The sequence below is a fragment of the Culex quinquefasciatus genome, chromosome 2, assembly GCF_015732765.1.
Source record: "Culex quinquefasciatus strain JHB chromosome 2, VPISU_Cqui_1.0_pri_paternal, whole genome shotgun sequence".
Lineage (NCBI taxonomy): Eukaryota > Metazoa > Arthropoda > Insecta > Diptera > Culicidae > Culex > Culex quinquefasciatus.
In genome coordinates, this window is record NC_051862.1 from 57,541,966 (window position 1) to 57,562,260 (window position 20,295).

At 32.9% G+C, this 20,295-nt stretch overlaps 1 protein-coding gene across 16 annotated transcripts in view; it reads left to right on the forward strand.

The window, feature by feature from the left end:
* The window catches only part of LOC6042640 (MAP/microtubule affinity-regulating kinase 3), a 111,801-nt gene that overhangs the window by 87,741 nt on the left and 3,765 nt on the right, over positions 1-20,295 (forward strand). For 8 of the 16 annotated variants that reach the window (XM_038252763.1, XM_038252768.1, XM_038252771.1 and 5 more), the window contains 3 exons: positions 10,712-10,747; positions 11,804-11,962; positions 12,029-12,147. In XM_038252763.1, the coding sequence (XP_038108691.1) occupies positions 10,712-10,747; positions 11,804-11,962; positions 12,029-12,147 (314 nt within the window). Of the gene's footprint in view, positions 1-1,670; positions 1,748-7,692; positions 7,727-8,856; positions 9,765-10,711; positions 10,748-11,803; positions 11,963-12,028; positions 12,148-20,295 lie in introns of those variants that run through there. The other 8 variants (XM_038252770.1, XM_038252773.1, XM_038252780.1 and 5 more) reach the window with 6 other exon arrangements.

Sequence of the window (20,295 nt, forward strand, 5' to 3'; positions counted from 1 at the left end):
ACGCTCAGTTTGTATGGGAGCTGTCAACATGCTCCCGGGCTGGAAAAAGCATATCAAATTTTGCTTCGTTTGATACCCATGTTGCAAATAATGAAAATTTGAGTATTTTCGAAAAAATACGGTATTTTGAGAAAATTGGAGTACAGTCTAGACACGATTATCCGGAGCCTCGTTTATCCGAAGTTCGATTATCCGAAGGTTTGTATGCGACTTCGGATAATCAAATCACAAACAAACAAAATTTGTTTTCGTGTTTTTTTTATTTTTTTACTTTTAACATCAATTTCGAGTTCTGTAAACCCATTTTAGACAAATTTGAATTGTTGAATGCCTTTTTCATTAGAAAATGTTTTTCAATACTTTATCACCGCCATTTTGGCCGCCATCTTGTATTTAAACATTTTAAATCACTTTGGAGTAGTTTAGGGCTCATACTTCATAGCTCAACTTTTTTTTTTTCGTTATTCGATTATCCGAAGTCTCGATTATCCGAAGTGAAATTTTGCCAATGCCTTCGGATATCGAGTCTGGACTGTGTTTATGCTTGAAAATTTACTGCATTTTCAACAAGTTACAAGTTATTATATGCGATAGACGATAATATTATCGAGAATAATTGTATCGACTAACAACCTTGGACCGTTTTTTTTGCTTGGTCCTTCGGGTGACCTACCATGATCAAAAATATGATAATTTTCGTTGATTCTGCAAAAATCACATTTTCGAAAAATCGGACATTTTTTGTCAAATCATGAAGTTTTCGTAGGAATTGCTGTATTTTTTATAATTCAACATTGTTCGAAGACTTCTTCATGAGCTCAGGCTCAGCATAATTCCAAGCAATCCCGTTCTTATTATTTTTTAACTTCCATTATGCAAATAATAGAACCTATCAATGTTACTCCGGCTATGGTCATTTGTATTGACAAATTTTAATGTAGACTGGTTCAAATTCACAAATTAAAGACCAAAATGTGTTTAAATAAGTTCCACGAATATGCAATAATTTTACTCGAAATTTCTGCGGTAATTTTTTAATGAGATTCTGTAAACAAACCCTTTTGGTTTAATAAAACCCTTCTTTTTGTTCGCATTCATCCGGATGCGTGAATGCTCTCATCATGGTGGTGTGCAAAATAATTTGAATACCAGCGCATTCACACGTGGGGCGCACTGAATGTAAATATTTTTCTGCCCACGTGCACACGGTTTAAATGGCTTTATTTTTCAAAAAGAGATGTTTACAGAAATACCCTTGTGCGGGGAAATAAACGTTCATAATTTGGTAACAGCTATTTGTAAATATTATATTTCCGTTTTCAAGATTTTTTTTTTGTGTAAATGTTGCATGATGAAAATTATTTGCTTTAAACAAACTTGAAGAAATTATTATCAAATAAGGTGCCGGTACTTTCTCCTCCTAAGGCTCCCTTACTTTGTACACGTACTTAATGTTGCCTTGTTTTCTGACAACTCTTTTCCTCTGAATTTACACCGCTCTGTAAATATGAGCTATCTCCTTTTATTTTCACGCTGAAAAAAAAATCCAATCCACACCGCCCTCTTTCCTCCCTTTTTTTTCTTTATTTGCACTGGCTGATTTTACATTATTTTTTTATTTTTATTCTTTTTGCGTTTATTTTCTTTTTCTCCCCACTCCGTCTCCGCAGGTTTAGGGTGTTTAATTCTAAGGACACAGAAAAAGAGTAAAGTAAACAATAAAACACACCGTATTAAGGCAACAAAAACAAACAAAAAACACACGCACACATACATTTCCTCACGCACTCGTACCGCGTAGCACTAATAAGTCACCTTATTGGTGTGAGTGAGATGAGCGCGTTTGCAAGCAAATAAACCGACCGAAAGTGACCGCACAGAAAGAGGGGGACGCCCAGCGAAGATCAAAGAGGTGGACATTGAAATTTTTCGGCAATCTAAAAGTAGGATAAAAACCATTTTGTCGAAATCTGATTTTTGATTTGTTTTCCCTTTTGTTGGAGAAAGAGAGGAAAAAATCGTAAATATTTTAGCAACCTGTTTTTAAACCTAATCGAACATCTTTCAATCGAATCAAAATTGCCCCGCTATTGGAAGAAGCAAGAGACTACAGCGTTTAAGGAAAAATAATAATGTAATCAGCTCGAACTATTTATTTAATCTTAGCCAGCATGATTCAATACTGAAGTACGATATGTAATTTTGAACATTACATGGTTTCATGTTCAGCAAACCCTGTGTAAATGCTAGTAGTTAGGAAAAGGAAGAAATTAGACAATAAAAATCTAGTTAACTACTCAAAATGAGAAACAAATTTCTCTTTCTTTTTCGTTAAAGTTCCGACAGCGGAGAATATCGCACATAATCGCTTAAACCCTTTGTGTTGTATCTAAACCAAATCGACGATTCTTCCTGTGTTTTGTGCATGTGTCCTCACCAACTTTCTTGTCCTAACTCACCACAACCCACCATCACGTGTCCTGTAATAATCCTTCTCTTTTTTTTACGTGTGCTGATATTGAAATTCCCTTTTCCCATTTTTGTTACCTGAATCTTTCTCTCTCTACCCACAAACAAACACATTCAAGCCCATCATTCAGCAGCAAACAAATAACATATCAACATCCGCAACGCAACGCATTTCAGTCAGTAGTTCAAGAGATTGGAAAAGGTTGCACAATGATAGTTTCCTTTTTCGTTTGACTTCCCCCTCTACCACCCACAAACCATTTTTAACTTCATTTTGTTCACGGTAGTAATTGTGTTATTTCATATTTTTAAGTTGTCGTTTTTTATGATTGTTAGTTTTACTGTTAATTTATCTTTAAATTTTTCTCTGTTTTTTGATTGTTTACATTTTTCTAATTTTTCGTTTTAAACGCGCTCACTAACTTTTTCCGCAAAATTTATTCTATTTTTGACAAAAAAAATGTATCCATATCTGATTGCAAACAATTTAAATAACACGAATTTCAAATGTTCACAGCAAAACAAATGATTTATGAATACAACTTATTTTTTCAAACACACCGTAACCGCTTGCGACGCGACACAAATAAAGATGTATTGGTAAAAAACTGGAAGCTCTCGCATGCGCGTCGCTCTCTCTGCTCCACAGTTTGGTAATGTGGTGGAGCGTGCACTGCTTGCTCTTGCATCTCATTTGAACCAAAACTTTAATAATAAAAAATCATCTGATGACGATAACCGTCAAACACTTTGTTAAATTTCTTGCCCCTGCGATAGACATATTTTTTCGGTCAATAAACTTCTTGACAAGTATGAAAAAAAAAGTGCTATTTGTAAAAAATTTAGTATTTTGTACAAAAGATTTGTAAAAATCATTGCAAAATTTGAGCTCGGTTGAAACGCGTTCTAAAAATGTTTGTTTTTTTTTTTAATAAAGATAGATTTATGAAAATTGTAATATTGTGTTACAAAATACTTTATTCGTAAACTCAATGCAAAACTTTACTTCTATTCAAATATTTTTATTAAAAAGTACATTTTTTTGTGAAAATGTTAGTACAGTCCAGATCCGATCATCAGAAGGTTTGGAACTTTGGATAATCGAATCAATAAGAAAAAACAAAGTTTTTTTTATTTTCTGACAAATTTGAGCTCTGCGACCCCATTTTAGTCATACGTATTCTAATAACTGATTACCAATTAAATTACAAAATGCATGACCATTTTAGTACTTTTACTTTTTTTTCACCAAATAATTGAAAACTATTCATAAACGGGAATTAAATTTAAAATAATTATATTTGAAAGCACCAGACGTGATACAAATCAAAGGTGGTTGATTTAGATTTACATCGAGAATAACACAAAAATCTAAAAATAACATTAAACTGGGTAATGCACAGTGAAAAAATTAACTACGGCGAGTTTATAACTCAACCATAATAATTACCTTATTTTTGATAATTATAAGGTTCATGTATAAATTTAATATTTTTACAACAAAAAAGAATAACTTTTCACCTCGCTGATGTACACAGCAAAATAAAAATAGTAATCCAGCTGCGTGTAAAAGGCCTGAGTGTAAAATATTTTTTGCATTATAAAATTCCATGTAATCTTACGCCCTGAAATATGTACGCAGTAAAAAAAACATGATAATATTACATATGGGAAGGGGTACATCCTTTACGTCAGAAAAATGTGTAAGTTTACCTCGGAATATCTTTTTTGACATAAAAAATGCGATTATAAAATCGCATGAAAAAGCATGCACTTTTTCATGCGATTTTACAATCGCATTTTTAATTGTACCCTTCTGGGTGAAATTTCACATTTTTCTGTGTAATTTTTGCGCAGAAACTGAATGTTGTTTAAACAGTAGAAAAGTGTGTAAATTCGATATCATTTTGGAAGGTTTAATATTGATATTACACCAGAAAAGTAGTAAAATTACACATTTTCAGAAGTAGCATTACATATTTTTTCTGACATAAAAGATGTACTCCTTCCCAGGTGTAATTCCTATAAGCATGATTGTTTTACATTGTATTCAAGAAAAAGTTCATTAAAATAAATCTAGGATTTTTTCTCAAAATTTATTTTCCCTAAAAGAGCAGGCAGCTAGCAAAATCTAAACTTAGAAACATGTACCCTCCCTGTGAAGGCTTATGAATTGATCTCAGTTGAAAGGCTCTCCAAATCTCTGAATTGCAAATGTAACATCCTGGCGCAGAACTGTTAAATTCTAAAAAACACCAATTGAAATTGAAATTGAAAGTTCATTAGAAAGAAAACCATCAGATTTTCAAATAGTGGGATATACTTTTTTGCAGTGTGAAATTGATGCAAATCTGCATCTTATATTGCCTTTTTGACTAAAAATTAGTCCCATTCTTTTTTCACGACCCAGCGGTAAAAATAATACACGAGAATCAATCTAGCAACCACACAGTGAAAAATTGTTTAAAATTGGAAGGTGTAAAATTTTGAGGTTAAATATTAACTCTTTTATTATGTAATATTATTTCAATTTAGACTGAATAATAGGAGAAAAAAACACTGGAAAAGAGGTAAATTTGCTCATATTTGGATGTAATATTACACTTTTTTTTCTCACATAAAAGATGTACTCATAATTTTATTGTGAACATGGTTGAAAATCTAACACGATACCACCGCTTATTGCTTGGTATATGCACAGCTAAAAAGTAGTAATCCAGCTGCGTGTAAAAGTGCTGGGTGTAAAATAAATATTGCATAATTTTATGCAATTTTATGTAATTTTACGCCCTGAAATATGTAGGCATTCAGTATGGGAAACCTACTTGACCGAAATGTCAAGCTCATATATGCGTTTATCCTTAAAGCTTTTCATCGGTTTGATGGTCAAGTGGGCTAAGGCGCCAGTCCTTACTGTTGGTACTGGGTTTGAATCCCGTCGGTTTCAACTTTTTTTGTGTTTGAGAAAATTGTACATGCAGTGTGTAATATTAAGTGTTTATTTTGACGAAGGTGATGTGCATGCTTTTGCATGCGATTTTACCATCGGATTTTTTGCTGTGTAAGGAGAGGCAGATCACAAAGTTTTTTTTTTTTTTCATTGATGCCATCTACACAGCTAAAAATTGTGTAAATTTGGAAAGTGTAATTTTGGAAGGTTGAATATTACCTCTTTTATGATGTAATTTTATCTCAGTTTAGACTGAAAAAGTGACATTACAACAGAATAGTGGTAAAATTACACATTTTCAGAGGTAAAATTACACATTTTTCTGACATAAAAGATGTACCGCTTCCCAGATGTAATATTACCATGATTTGTTTTACTGTGTATCAGGCCGCTGCAAAGTGGGAAAGATTATAGCCAACATCATCTGATGAGCTACTATTTTCTGCGTGTAATATTACAACAAATTTCAAAAAATATTGAAATTTTGTTTACACACAGCCTTCTTAACGCAGCTTATTTACTCCTTATTTTTTTGTTGTGCACTAAACGCGGCAGCAAACCCAAATTGGATATTATTACATTAAATCCAACATCAAATTAACAAAGAGCTGCAGTCCAATCCAGTGGGTATCAACACTTTTGGTTTTTTTTTTTTAAAAAAGATATAGATTCTCAGAATACCGAACCTGAAACTTGTTTTTTTATTTGTCATATTAAATCAGGGGTGCTCAATGTTTTTGGAGGCCGGGCCAAATTTGAAACTCAAATGAGCTTGCGGGCCAAATCTACAAAATAAGATTTTTATTAAACATTTTTAATTGATTTCAGCTGATTGCACATCAATTTCTATTGATATTTAGAAATTTTATGATTAAAATTTTTGACCATGATTTTTTTAAGAATGGGAGGAGGGGAGGATTGTCGAGAAAGCTTTGTAAAATACTTGCAACAGCCTTATTCCTCCGTTTTAAATATTTTGTGTGCCATAATCCTGAAAGCCAAAATTTCCAAAAATGTTTGATGAAATTTTTGACGATTATTACTAGTTTTACTCTCATTGAAACTCGTGAAACTGTGTCCTAATATGGGGATCAAAACATTAATAAATCATTAGTTTTTTATCAACAAAAAAAAAAGATTATCATAAAATAGTTAAAAATAAACCATTATTTTGAAAGAGTCTAAAATCACTTCACAAGTGATCAACGGGCCATTTTACATGATTGTTTAAAACGGGTCCGCGGGCCACTAAAAATCACCTCGCGGGCCATACTTTGGTCACCCCTGTATTAAATGAACGGAATACAATTTTCTATAGAATTTCCTATAGGACTGCAATAAAAATCTCCACCGAATCGTGTCTATTTTAATTTTTTCTCGGAAACAAAAATTAAAAAAAAAAACAAGTAAAGAGTATGAAAATGAAATGTATAAAATTTAGTATCCAAAAAAAACAATACCTTTGTTTAATTTTAAATGAAAATTTAATTCAATAACAAACAAGTTAGACATCTCAATTTTTCATTTTCGTACTGTTTACGGTGTAAATAGATTTGTGAAATATGTATTTCAAAAAAAATAATGTTTTACTACAAACTGCATTAATGTCGTGCAATGAACCAACAAAACAGTCGAGTGTATATCGTAGGTTAGAAACCATGTTAGAATAGGGACAGTCATTGTGCATCCTCTTCAACTCTTGCCTATTGTTCAAGCTACAAACACACCTCATCAATCAAAAGTTTCGGCCAGCTATTACAGTAAAATTACAAACAAATCAATGTAGACAGCAAATCTCAAAATTCTTCACACAAAAAAAAAACCATCAACGCCTACTCTTACATATCAGACAGCAAACGAAAAAAACAAAAGCCAAAGCCTACTAAATGTTGAGTCTAAACAAAATCCGTAGAAGCAAAACTGCGCTAAATGTAATTCTTTTTCTTGTTTCACGCGTCGGCACCCTTCAAATTAATTCACAGTTAAAAAAATATCAAAAATGCTCTCTTCTATCTCTTTTTTCTTCCTCATTATTATCGTTGTCACCCATACACACACCTATACACATTCCGTCACCACCACTACAATACACAAAACATTATACACACATACACTCAAGCCCCTATCTAAAAACCCAATTACTACTACCACAATGATACCAAGATTTTCTCCCCCCAAAAACGAACCAAAATTGCCTCAACATCAACATACAAACAAAAACATTTTTTTATTCTGATTGCAACATTTCTTCTTTTTCTTCTCCATTCTTCTAGGCTGAATCATGAGACTAAATAAGATTATTAAAGTTAAAACAAAAACAATTGCAAACAAAAGTATCAACATTTACACATTGTATAAAAACAATTGTTAAAACAGGACAAGAGAGATGCAAAGTATGTAGAGTGAAGAAAGTAATTTAAAACGGTTAGATTTGCTGTTTAGAGAGATGCGAGTTTGGCGCAGAAAAGACACTCAAAACCACATTCGTTGTTTAGCTATTAGCAAGCGTGCGTGTGCGTAACTTGTTTGGACTGTGTTGCGTGGAAAAAAGCAGCAACACTAGAAAAATATAAACAAAACAAACAAACATATTCGGTGTTGTTTTTCTCCCTTCTTTGTTCTCTCGGAAATTAGGTAGAATAAAGAAATTTTTGTCATAAGTCAATTCTTGCAGTAAGCACAACGCGCAACACTCAAACGCATACTTTGGGCTGCGACGCGTTCAATGTTTGTATGTATTAGTGAGAGATTTGGACCATGTGCAACTAATCCACACGGCTAGAGGAAGCGAACTGAGTGCGTACTTAAACTTTTGTTAGGTTAAGAGGAATGAGAATGACTGAAGATACGATAAAAAAAAACGTTGGTGATCAGCTGTCAAAAAACGACAACGATATGCACTCGAATTGTTTTGTGTGTTATGATTTGAGGTTAGAAACGGACGTTTCGGTCGACCTTGGCGAGGAGGGGGGTTCGCGTTTAGCTTGCAATAAATTTCTACCCATTTTTGATCGCTTTCTAGTCTAATCGAGAGGTGAGTAACTCAATTTTGTGCTGCCCTCCGTAGCCTCTCGAAAATTATTTTGCTGCAAGAAAGCAAAATGGCCGCTGCCGCGTCGCCATCTTTGTTTCTTTTGTTTTGTCTCACTTTTTGTTTTGTGTTTTCGCTCACCCCGAGCACCTCCCAACTCTAGCAAAAACATGTTGCACAAATGTTTATAAAACCGGTTGTGCAACTTAAAAGATGTTGCACAACAGGTTATCGCAACTGCAGTGCAACAAGTTTGTTTTTTTGCAGAGAAAAATTTGCGCTTCTTCTTTTCTTTCCTTCCTCCTTTAAAGCCAGAAAAAATCACTTTCCCCCGTCATTTCCCTTAGTTTTTGTTACTTTAAAAAGCGTTTTTCTCTCTTCATTTTCTTTCTTTTTTCTCTTTTAGTTTCAAAATTAAAAACAATCGTGAGACAGGCGGCGAGTTAGACGCGCGAGTGTAACCGACTCGCGCTGCGCAAATATGCTGCAAATTAGAAACTTTTAGCATCGTTTTATTCTCTATTTAACCCCTCCCATCATCAGCAAAACAAAAAAAAAACAAGTTAGATTGACATGTTACAAGTAGGCTGCAAAAGTTGTGCGAGAAACGATATCAATTATCAATCATGGTATTTTTTAGTTATTTTTCCTAGTTTAATGTTAATCAAGTTTGGTCAAGTTTTAGCGAAAATTTAGTATTCTACGTTATAAATTATTAAAATATAATATATTTTTAATCAATTACGAATGTGCGGTACGATGTATACAATATAAAAAAGGCGATAAAGCTATCACCACCTTGAAACGAAACACACGCCCTCACACAAACACAATATTGAAAATAGAACCAGGCAATCTATTCTACTGATTTTCACCAATCACTAGCTTTTTATGTTTGCTTCAATCCCGCATTACAGAAAAAATACAAACTAGAATCAGACCTGTTCAAAAAGTGAGAAAATCTCACAAAAAAAGTCGATTTCACGGAATTACCAGCATTGAATGGTGTATTCCGATGATCAAGTTGCACAAAAGGTTATTAAAAAACAAAAAAACTACATTTAGGTGTATGTGATGTGCCTCCAAGTGTTTTTCGCTTCTGGTTAGAAAATTGTAGGATAAAAACAAAAAAAAACAATTGTTACTATTTTGGCGCAGAAAAAAAACATAGGCAAAACTGGCAACTGCTGTAACACAACCCGCAACACTAGCGCCTAGTTTCAACCCCTTTATATATTACTCTGTGTAACATTTAAGGCAATAAATCTATACGAAGCTGTATTTCACTAAAAAAAAATCAGTACAAACGCAAAACCCGTAGCGCATTTAATTACCCAAAAAATGACGACGGTCCCAAAATGCTGCGTCTCTTGCGTGCGCGCAGCGCCGCCACGTGTCCGGTGTCCAAACCTCAACCATCATCATCACCACCACCACCAAGCAACCGTTGAAATGGCGGATCGCTGGGCTTGCTCTCTGTGTCTCTGGGAGTGGTTCCTCTTTCTCTCTCTTTTTTCTCTTTAGTTTGTTTGATTTCGCTCTTCTCTCTGGCTTTTTGCACTGAGTTTGGTTATATCTCTTTTGTTTTTGCACTTGAAACAATACACATACAAAGACAAACACCTTTAAATTATTCCGCCATTTGCGTTTATTTTTGTGTGTGTGCGAGTAGAACGCGTTTGCGCGAATGGTTCATGTAAATAACTTTGCTTTCTAGTATCATGTACTAAACTCGCTCTCTGACTTTCTCTTTCCCTAACTATGTTTGGAATGTGTGCTAGAACTGTTTTTTGGTTGAGGGAAGTTAGTCGAAACAGCAGAACCGCGTGTCCGCGGTTTGAGTCCATGCTAAATTTTCGAACAGGTTGCAGGGAACATGTTCAACTTGTAAGCAAGTTTCAAGAACCTTTTGTATTTCTTACCTCAAAAGATAGATGGCGACAATGAAAAAACATTTCATTCGTTCGCAACGCTCAAATCCAACTCCCAAGCTTTAATTTGTTTTGTTTGTCGAAAACCCATCTAATTTCACGTTTCCCCACAATCAACTAACACCTCTAATTTATCTAACCTTTATTTTTCGTTTCGTGTCATGTTCGTCTCCATTCTTTTCGCGAGAAAAAAAACGATCACCTCCACCCGAAATCACACCAAATCTCTCTATCTCTGTCTGTCTGTTCCTAACCTCACTTTGTTTTCGTTTTCGTTTCGTTGTTAACCGATATTTGCGTTTTTTCTCTTTTATTTTTCGTTCATTTTAGGCCCAACGAAGGCCAACCAAATACTTCATCAAATAGGTAAATATGATTGAATTGAAGAGAAACCGTTACACTCCCAATTTCGTTCGTTTTTTGTTGAGTTTTTAAACGATTAGCGTTTGATTTTACGTTAAACCTTTTTAGTACACGAACACACTTACACGTTGCCACTCTGTTTGACCAATAGAGAGAGCACACACTAGTTGAAACAAACACAAAAACACTGCTAGAGGGAGTTATCTTCAGCTGGGACGCAGTCGTGCACTGTGCTGCTATCTAGTTTTTCATCTTAGAAGCAATCAATAATTAGCAAAAAAAAAAGTGGAAGTTATTTACATGAACTTCATGTTGCGTCTTCTTGGACGCAAAAAACGCGCCTTTCACCTTTCCATTTCCTTGCCGTTGTGTTCATGTTCGTTTTCGTCTGTGTTATTTTGATGTCGTTACTCAGTGTTAGCCGTTACACGAACCTCTCCTGTCAATGATATCGGACATCGCGTTAACTTTTTCTTTAACCCACTACATTTGCCCCGATGACGCATTGCCTGTTATTGTACCTTCGTTTGGTTGTGTTTATGTTGCATGTAGTTTGCGTACCCTCTAAGATTATACTAGCGACATCTATATCCGAGCATTCACACGCCTAGCCAGCATTCGAACCCCGTTTGAGTTTGTGCTTCCACGCGATTAGTTTGCCCCAACCACCACACCACCCAAAACCAACCCCCATTTCTCAGCAATAGGTAAGCTAACTCCCTCTATCTGGTTGAACCGATCCGGTTCAAGTTTTCGGTTAAGTTTTGTTTCCAAAGACACCACCACCACCACAGACACCAACCACAAAGTGAAGTCCCAATCCTTTGTTTTGCCCTGACGCGAAGCTGTCAACCAATAGCCAAGTTTATGGTTCGGGCCACACCTTTGGAATGCTAACCGCAACGATTCTCGTTTCTCTTCTCTTTCTTCCCGAATTCCGTCCGTAAACCTTCCTCGAAACTTCGAAACTTGTGTCCACTTGCATTATTGAAATAAATTTAAAAAAAAAAACAATTGTAACAAATAAATGAAAACAATCGCCTCGTCAACCCTCAAAAGCAGTGGCTCGACCGGCGTCGGCGAGGAACCGGTGAAGCCCCGGGTGCTCCGGTTCACCTGGTCCATGAAGACGACGTCGCCGCGGCTGCCGGACGAGATCATGGCCGAGATACGGTCCGTGCTGGACAAGAACAATTGTGATTACGAACAGCGGGAGAGGTGAGAATGAAACACTTTTTTTTCTCGTTGAATTTTAAATTATAACTATTTTCGTATGGTTTTTAGGTTCGTGCTGCTGTGCGTGCACGGTGACCCGAACACGGACTCGCTCGTCCAGTGGGAAATCGAGGTCTGCAAGCTGCCCCGCCTGTCGCTGAACGGAGTGCGGTTCAAGAGAATATCGGGTAAGTGAGGGGGGACACTACAGTAGGGTCCTAAAGCCAAATGTTGATTTTAACATAAACCGCCAAAGGTATGATCATTAATCGAACGATCTTCTGAACGATTTTAAAAGCTTGAGGATATGGCAGCCCTGTCTCAAGTTATGACCACCTTAGTGATATTTATGTTCTTTTGATGCCGGATCTTTTCTAATTACCAAGCATGAAATAGGGTGTTTTCATAAAAACAGAATTTAAATTCAAAAATTTTAAAACTCTAAAATTTGAAAATTCAAAAATTTTAAAATTGAGTGGTTTTGTATGATTTTGCAAATCGCCTTTTTGTATTTTTTTCCATTTTTATGAAACTTTGTCCAAAAAGGTCATTTTGCATCATTAGGCCAGCCTCGAAAATTGTATAGTGTCTTGCATGGAAAAACTAATGATACAAAAAATAATTCTTTAAATTCTTTAAATTCTTTAACTTTTTTAAATTCTTTAAATTCTTCAAATTCTTTAATTTTTTTAAATTCTTTAAATTCTTTAAATTCTTTTAATACTTAAAATTCTTTAAATTCTTTGAATTCTTTGAATTCTTTAAATTCTATAAATTCTTTAAGTTCTTTAAATTCTTTAAATTTTTTAAATTCTTTAAATTCTTTAAATTCTTTAAATTCTTTAAATTCTTTGAATTCTTTAAATTCTTTAAATTCTTTAAATTTTTTAAATTCTTTAAATTCTTTAAATTCTTTAAATTCTTTAAATTCTTTAAATTCTTTAAATTCTTTAAATTCTTTAAATTCTTTAAATTCTTTAAATTCTTTAAATTCTTTAAATTCTTTAAATTCTTTAAATTCTTTAAATTCTTTAAACTCTTTAAATTCTTTAAATTCTTTAAATTCTTTAAATTCTTTAAATTCTTTAAATTCTTTAAATTCTTTAAATTCTTTAAATTCTTTAAATTCTTTAAATTCTTTAAATTCTTTCAATTCTTTCAATTCTTTCAATTCTTTCAATTCTTTCAATTCTTTCAATTCTTTCAATTCTTTCAATTCTTTCAATTCTTTCAATTCTTTCAATTCTTTCAATTCTTTAAATTCTTTAGATTCTTTAAATTCTTTAAATTCTAAAGATTCTTTAAATTCTTTATATTTTTTAAATTTTTAAAATTATTTATTTTTTTTTAAATTCTTTAAATTCTTTGAATTCTTTAAATTTTTTAAATTCTTTAAATCCTTTAAATGCTTTAAATTATTAAAATTCTTTAATTTTTTAAATTCTTTACATTCATTAAATTCTTTAAATTCTTTAAATTCTTTAAATTCTTTACAATTCTTTACAATTCTTTACAATTCTTTACAATTCTGTACAATTCTTTACAATTCTTTACAATTATTTGCAATTCTTTACAATTCTTTACAATTCTTTGCAATTTTTTACAATTCTTTACAATTCTTACAATTTAACTCCGCCTTTAGACGGGCTTCGATTTGAAAAATCGCCAATAATTCATTTTTCAACCAATTTTTGATCTTTCAAAAGCATTGGAAAAAAGAACTCTTAAAATTTTAGAAAATTTTTTGGTTGGAAGTATCACTTGTTTTATGTAACTTTGCCAATGTTTTTAAAAATGTCATTTTTTAGGGGTTTACTTTGGCTGTGTTTTTTATTAACATTTTCTATATTTTATGTAAAAAGAAGTATGCAGTAATTTGTCTAGTGTCCCAGACTATGCCTCTACGCATTTTTTACAATTTAAATGATACTGATTCCATTTTATAGCAAATAATATGAAAAACAAGCAAAAAAAATAGAAAAAGTGACTTAAAAACATGAAAAAATTAGATAGGCAAAATGTAATGATAGGAGGTGGTAGAATAGGCCTAATAGGGTATATGACCCTATTTTGGACCTAGTACCTATTTTGGACCTATTTTTATTAATCGAGGTAGTTCAGGCTTTTAAAGTACGAATTCACTGAATCCAACCAACAGAAAGTGTAGGCAGGATCGTTTTGTGTCTTACCTCTTCCAAAAATGTTAACATTTTTGATTATTTCCGCTTTTTCAGTCACTTTTTCCAACGCCATTCGAACTTCCTTTCATTTTCCTAGCACATCGATTAGGTCCAAAAATTCCGGCCTCGTTGCTTATCAGATTTGGCTCGCGACACCTTGATGATATTTTCTGTTTTGCACTGACACCAAGCAATTTCGTCCGGTTTCCGAGCAATGTAAATGTTGTTTATTTAATTCTTTCTTGTTTTCCGTCACTAAACCATTGAAATAACTATTCTATTATCGAAAAAAACTCAATTCAAAATATTTTGTCAAATCAGCCGCGTTGGATCAGTTTTTGGAGCTACTTTGCCGTCGGTTCAAGGCTATCACCAACACATGTATAACAAGATGTTGCCAGTTTTGTTTATCAATTTATTTCGATATTTCATTGAAATTGATTTTTCATGATGACCTAGCTGGTGGCCTGTGGAAACGACTCGTAAACCTTTGACCAGCGAGGGTCAGAGTAGAGGCGGCTAAAAGAAAGGGGCGCGTCAATGTGGGAAAGGAAGTAATTTGTGATTGTAGACGGTATTGTTTTGATTCGCAGTATGTTGAGTCAACTGCTGTGGATGTACCTGAGCATCGCAGAACGGGGTTTCTCTTCTTTCCATTTCAGCTAACAGCTATCTTCTGTTTATTTTGTTTCACTGATTTTCTAAAACGGCTTCTGTTTACTATCCTCCATTTGATTTACTTATTTGATTCTCTTATTTCTCAAACCTTTTCCACTCTATTTTACCAATTGATGCTGCTGTAACAAACTGTCTGCTTTCCCTTAATTTGACAGCGATGTCAATTTTGTTCATCATGTGCCTTTTCTTTATTTATCTATTTGAATAATTTCTCATCTTCCCTGTAAATTGCTCTCAATACAATCTAAGCTTGTTTGTTACCTCTATTTATTAACTATTGTTAATTTCTTTATCTACTTCATAAATTACTATCTTTCTTTCTTTAACTATTGATTCTTTACAAAGTATATTTCCTTCACTGTCCATTGTTTTGAAACTTCACCTTTTTCTTAAGCAAGTGAGGTTTGAGTCCTTACTCAATATATTAACACAAATATTACTATTGTACTTTTGTTAAACTTTTGAATAACATGCTTAGGTCAAAAACATTGTAACAAAACACCGCGACAGAAGAAATAGCAACAGATTAACACGATTCAACATTAGGGAAGATTTCAGGAGAAAACAGTACACAGTAAATAACAATTAGTTTTTGAATTCAAACTAAAATATAGAACAGTACTTGCTTTAATGAAAATTGATAGGCACACTATAAATGGTTAGGCGCTTATACTTACATCAAACCCTACGTAATGTACCACCCCCGGCCGAGTTAAAATGCGTAACCGGAAAAGAAGGTGTGCATGCCTGGCACGAACACTCAAAGCGTGTTCTAGCGTGCTGCTCGTACTGACTCAGAGCAAGGGTGAGATGTAGGTGTAAGGGCAGTGCGTGTTCGTCGGGAACCTAGTGCATAAGATCGGTCAAGGCCCGTTCTTACACTGAAAATTGCGAATTGCGAATATTTCATTGAAATTGATTGAAATTTTGTAATTTAATATTTTGAATTGAATTTCTTTACTGTAATTATTTGAATGAAATCCAAGCTTTAAAAAGCAAATGATTAACAGAAACAATGAAAATGTGTTTTTTAAACGATAAAAATGCAAATTGATGCTAGAGATTTAGATGATTGTTAGGACCGATTGCAAAGTATCCCAAAATTTAAACTGATGTTGATTTATTTTTGTCTTAACATCATTATCACCAATTTAGCCGCATATATTTTTAATTTTTGCTTCAAAAAATGCAAACTGGCTACCCTGTTGGAAATGAAGGGGAAACGATTGAAAAACCTAAAGGGTCTAGTTCATTAAATCGTCAGCTGTCACCGTGACAGGAGCTGTCAACATCGCTTACGAGGGGTTTTTGAAAAAGTCGTATGAATTAAATTTAAAAAAAAATCTTGAGTTAGTTTTAAAAAGATCCTAAGCGCTAGTTGTAAACAAATCAATTTTTCGATTAGTTCTCGATCAATTTACGAATTATAAATAAAAAATGCTTTAATTCTCATCTGCACGTTTTTTAAATCCTCTTTACTGGAAAACAAACAAAATTTGGTTTGGTTCAGAAAAAAAAATCAAAACTGTGTCGGAGATCGTGATGGCTTTTAAGACGTATTGCAAACTAATCAGAGAAATATACACATGGATAATATATTTTTTGTAAGTTTTATCTGATTTTTGCATATTTATCTATATATTATTTTTGAAAATACAAGTATAACGATTTTTTTTTCACAATGGAGCAATCTACGTGCGTATGTATTGCGTGTACGTACAAGAAAAAGATTGAGGTTAAATTTTGTCCGGCCAGCAAAATCAAATGGTGCGCTAGTGTGTGTACGCAAAACGTCATAAAGCTCTATTGGCAGCGTTGGTTTATAATAAATTACACTTTTAAATTTTACCGTGTCAATCATGTTAGAAACACAATTAAACCAGCTAGAAAAATAAAAACTTCGAAAAAAAATAAGCATAAGAGGTTAATGCGATATTAACATTATGAATTTTATGATTTGAGACAGCCGGGGTGACTTTGATAGGTTTGATATTTTTCCGCAAAATGAAGAGTAAAAATTTAATAGTACGGAATGGTATGGAATCATACTGACCGTGGTAGATAAGTGCTCAAAGTACCTCATGAAGAACTTTTCATGAAATTTTGAAAAGTTTAAAAAGTATGTTAACTATAACTAAGAAAATGTTGATAAATAGCATTATTTTCATCTTCTCAACGTGTCATGATTTTTTCAATGAACATGATTTTGAATCGTTAAACGGAATGCATTTTCGGATTCTTCGGACAATCTTCTACTAGGAAAAGGGTACTAGGAAAAGGTAAAATAAGTAATATAAATATTATTAAATATTATTTGTTTTTGAAACAAAATTTAAAAAAATCTCATAATTTAAATGCATTTCCAGTAAAACAAATTTCATTTAAAATGTGAAAACGTTTGATTCATTCTTTAAATTCAGTTATACATGTAATACAAATCCATAATTTAATGAACAAAACTAGTTTCAACGAATTTCAGGCAAAAATCTGAAATTTTAACAATATTACCTAAAATTTATATGTATTATATTAAAAAGCTTATAAACATAATCAACTAAGTATTGACATAAATGATTTTCTTAAAAATTATATCAGCAACCTAACTGATGGTAAGTTCGAAGTAAAAATAATGTTTGAAAACCTCAAATCTGCTTTTAAGAAGACAAACTATGACTATCAAAGGCACCCTGGTAGTCAAACAAAGATTTTTTTTCAAATACATATTACATTGTTTTTAAAGTGCAACATGTAGTTAAACTTTTTGTCAAGCAACTGTAAAGTTTAACATAACGGATGAGAAAGTTTCACACCAAGTTACAAGCTATAATCTCCCTTTAAAATTTCTTGATTGTTTAATAATATTTGAACAACAGCTCTGCGTAAAATTTAGAACCTGTTTTCATTGTAACTTGTTATGTATCTGTGTCATTCATTTAATTTTAAGATAAGGTGCTTTTATTGCGAGTAATAACGGGTTGTCTTTTATGTTCTAATGCTTGAACAATTAGGTTGTAAGAATATGCAAATTGTAAATAGGACAGAGACCTGCTAAAGATGCGTGAATTTCCATTCAATATGATTAAAACACGTTTTCAAATTCAAATCCATTGTTTCATCATAATTGTTTAATTTCTGAAATAAATATTTTCCAAATTATAATCGTGGATAGGCCCTTTGGTTTATCAAACCGAGTTTTTGTAAGTGTGCGTGTTGCCGCCGCACGCCGCAATTCAAGTTGTCCAAATTTCAACCAATCAGAGTGTGGGTCCAAAATAGGTTCAGCGATGTCTCCAAAATACATACAATAAGTCCAAAAAGCATCCAAAAAATGTTTTACTTGAAATGCTTATTACAATGGAATGGTTAAATTATTTTAAATTTTCAATAGTACACTTTGTTCAGCATAAATTAAGGCACAAAACAATCCTGAAACGAGCCAAATTAGTTAGACCGTTCCTGAGAACTATGCGAAATATGTTGACGCTTTGCATAGTAGGTCCAAAATAGGGCCATATACCCTACTATCAAAAACAAACAAAAACTAAACAAGATAAATGCAAATTAAAATATTAAAAATGACACAAGAAAATCATAAAATAAGAGCAGTAAAATTTCTCGAAAAACAAAAGTTGCTCAAAATGATCCCCTGAACACGGGAAAAAAGAAAATTTTCGAAAAAAAATTGGGCAGTAGAGGGTTAAATTCTTTAAATTCTTTCAATTCTTAAATTCTTAAATTCTTAAAATTCGTGAAGTTTTTTGATATCCTTTGAATTATTATATTTCATTTTTTTATTAATAAAAGTAAAAAATATTTTCTTTAAATTGTATAAATGTAAAAAATATCCTAAAAAAATAAAATTCAACATTTATTTAAAAAAACATGAAAAATTAAAAAAAACCAAACATTTCTTGAAAAATTTCGCATAGGGTATATGGCCCTATTTTGGACCTACTATGCAAAGCGTCAACATATTTCGCATAGTTCTCAGGAACGGTCTAACTAATTTGGCTCGTTTCAGGATTGTTTTGTGCCTTAATTTATGCTTAACAAAGTGTACTATTGAAAATTTAAAATAATTTAACCATTCCATTGTAATAAGCATTTCAAGTAAAACATTTTTTGGATGCTTTTTGGACTTATTGAATGTATTTTGGAGACATCGCTGAACCTATTTTGGACCCACACTCTGATTGGTTGAAATTTGGACAACTCTAATTGCGGCGTGCGGCGGCAACACGCACACTTACAAAAACTCGGTTTGATAAACCAAAGGGCCTATCCACGATTAAAATTTGGAAAATATTTATTTCAGAAATTAAACAATTATGATGAAACAATGGATTTGAATTTGAAAACGTGTTTTAATCATATTGAAAGGAATCTCACGCATCTTTAGCAGGTCTCTGTCCTATTTACAATTTGCATATTCTTACGACCTAATAGTTCAAGCATTAGAACATAAAAGACAACCCGTTATTACTCGCAATAAAAACACCTTCCCCATCTTAAAATTAAATGAATGACCCAGAAACATAACAAGTTACAATGAAAAAAGGTTCTAAATTTTACGCAGAGCTTATGTTCCAATATTATTAAACAATCAAGAAATTTTAAACGGAGATTATAGCTTGTAACTTGGTGTGCAACTTTCTCATCTGTCATGTTAAACTTTACAGTTGCTTGACAAAAAGTTTAACTACATGTTGCACTTTAAAAACAGTGTAATATGTATTTGAAAAAAAATCTTTGTTTGACTTTGTTTGATAGTCATAGTTTGTCTTGTTAAAAGCAGATTTGAGGTTTTCAAACATTATTTTTACTTCGAACTTACCATCACTTAGGTTGCTGATATAATTTTTAAGAAAATCATTCATGTCAATACTTAGTTAATTATGTTTATAAGCTTTTTAATATAATACATATAAATTTTAGGTAATATTGTTAAAAATTCAGAACTTTGCCTGAAATTCGTTGAAACTAGTTTTGTTTATTAAATTATGGATTTGTATTACATGTATAATGTCGCGATCATCACGCAAGATTTTCGTTGCCGTTTCCGTCTTTGTTGTCCTCCCGGTTGCATTTGTTTTTTTTTTTTTTTCTATCCGGGCGGTTTCGGGGAGTTTGACAGTTGCGTTCGAGAAGTTGAACGGTGCACGTCGTGGTCATCACGCAAGATTTTCGTTGCCGTTTCCGTCTTTGTTGTCCCCCCGATTGTGTTTGTTTTTCTATCCAGGCGGTTTCGCATTTTCGCATTTTATTTGGTTTTATCTTTCCACAGCCGGCTGTCTAAGATTGAATCATTTATTCTAATTCAATACCAAATAACCGGGAATAGTCTCTCCGCATCATCCGACTGTTTGCCTTGAGAACTCATAATCCATCACACTATTAAACAAAATTTATTGATTATTGGGTCGCATCATCATCCTCTATGATGAATCCTGGCCATTACCTTTACCCACTAACAAAATC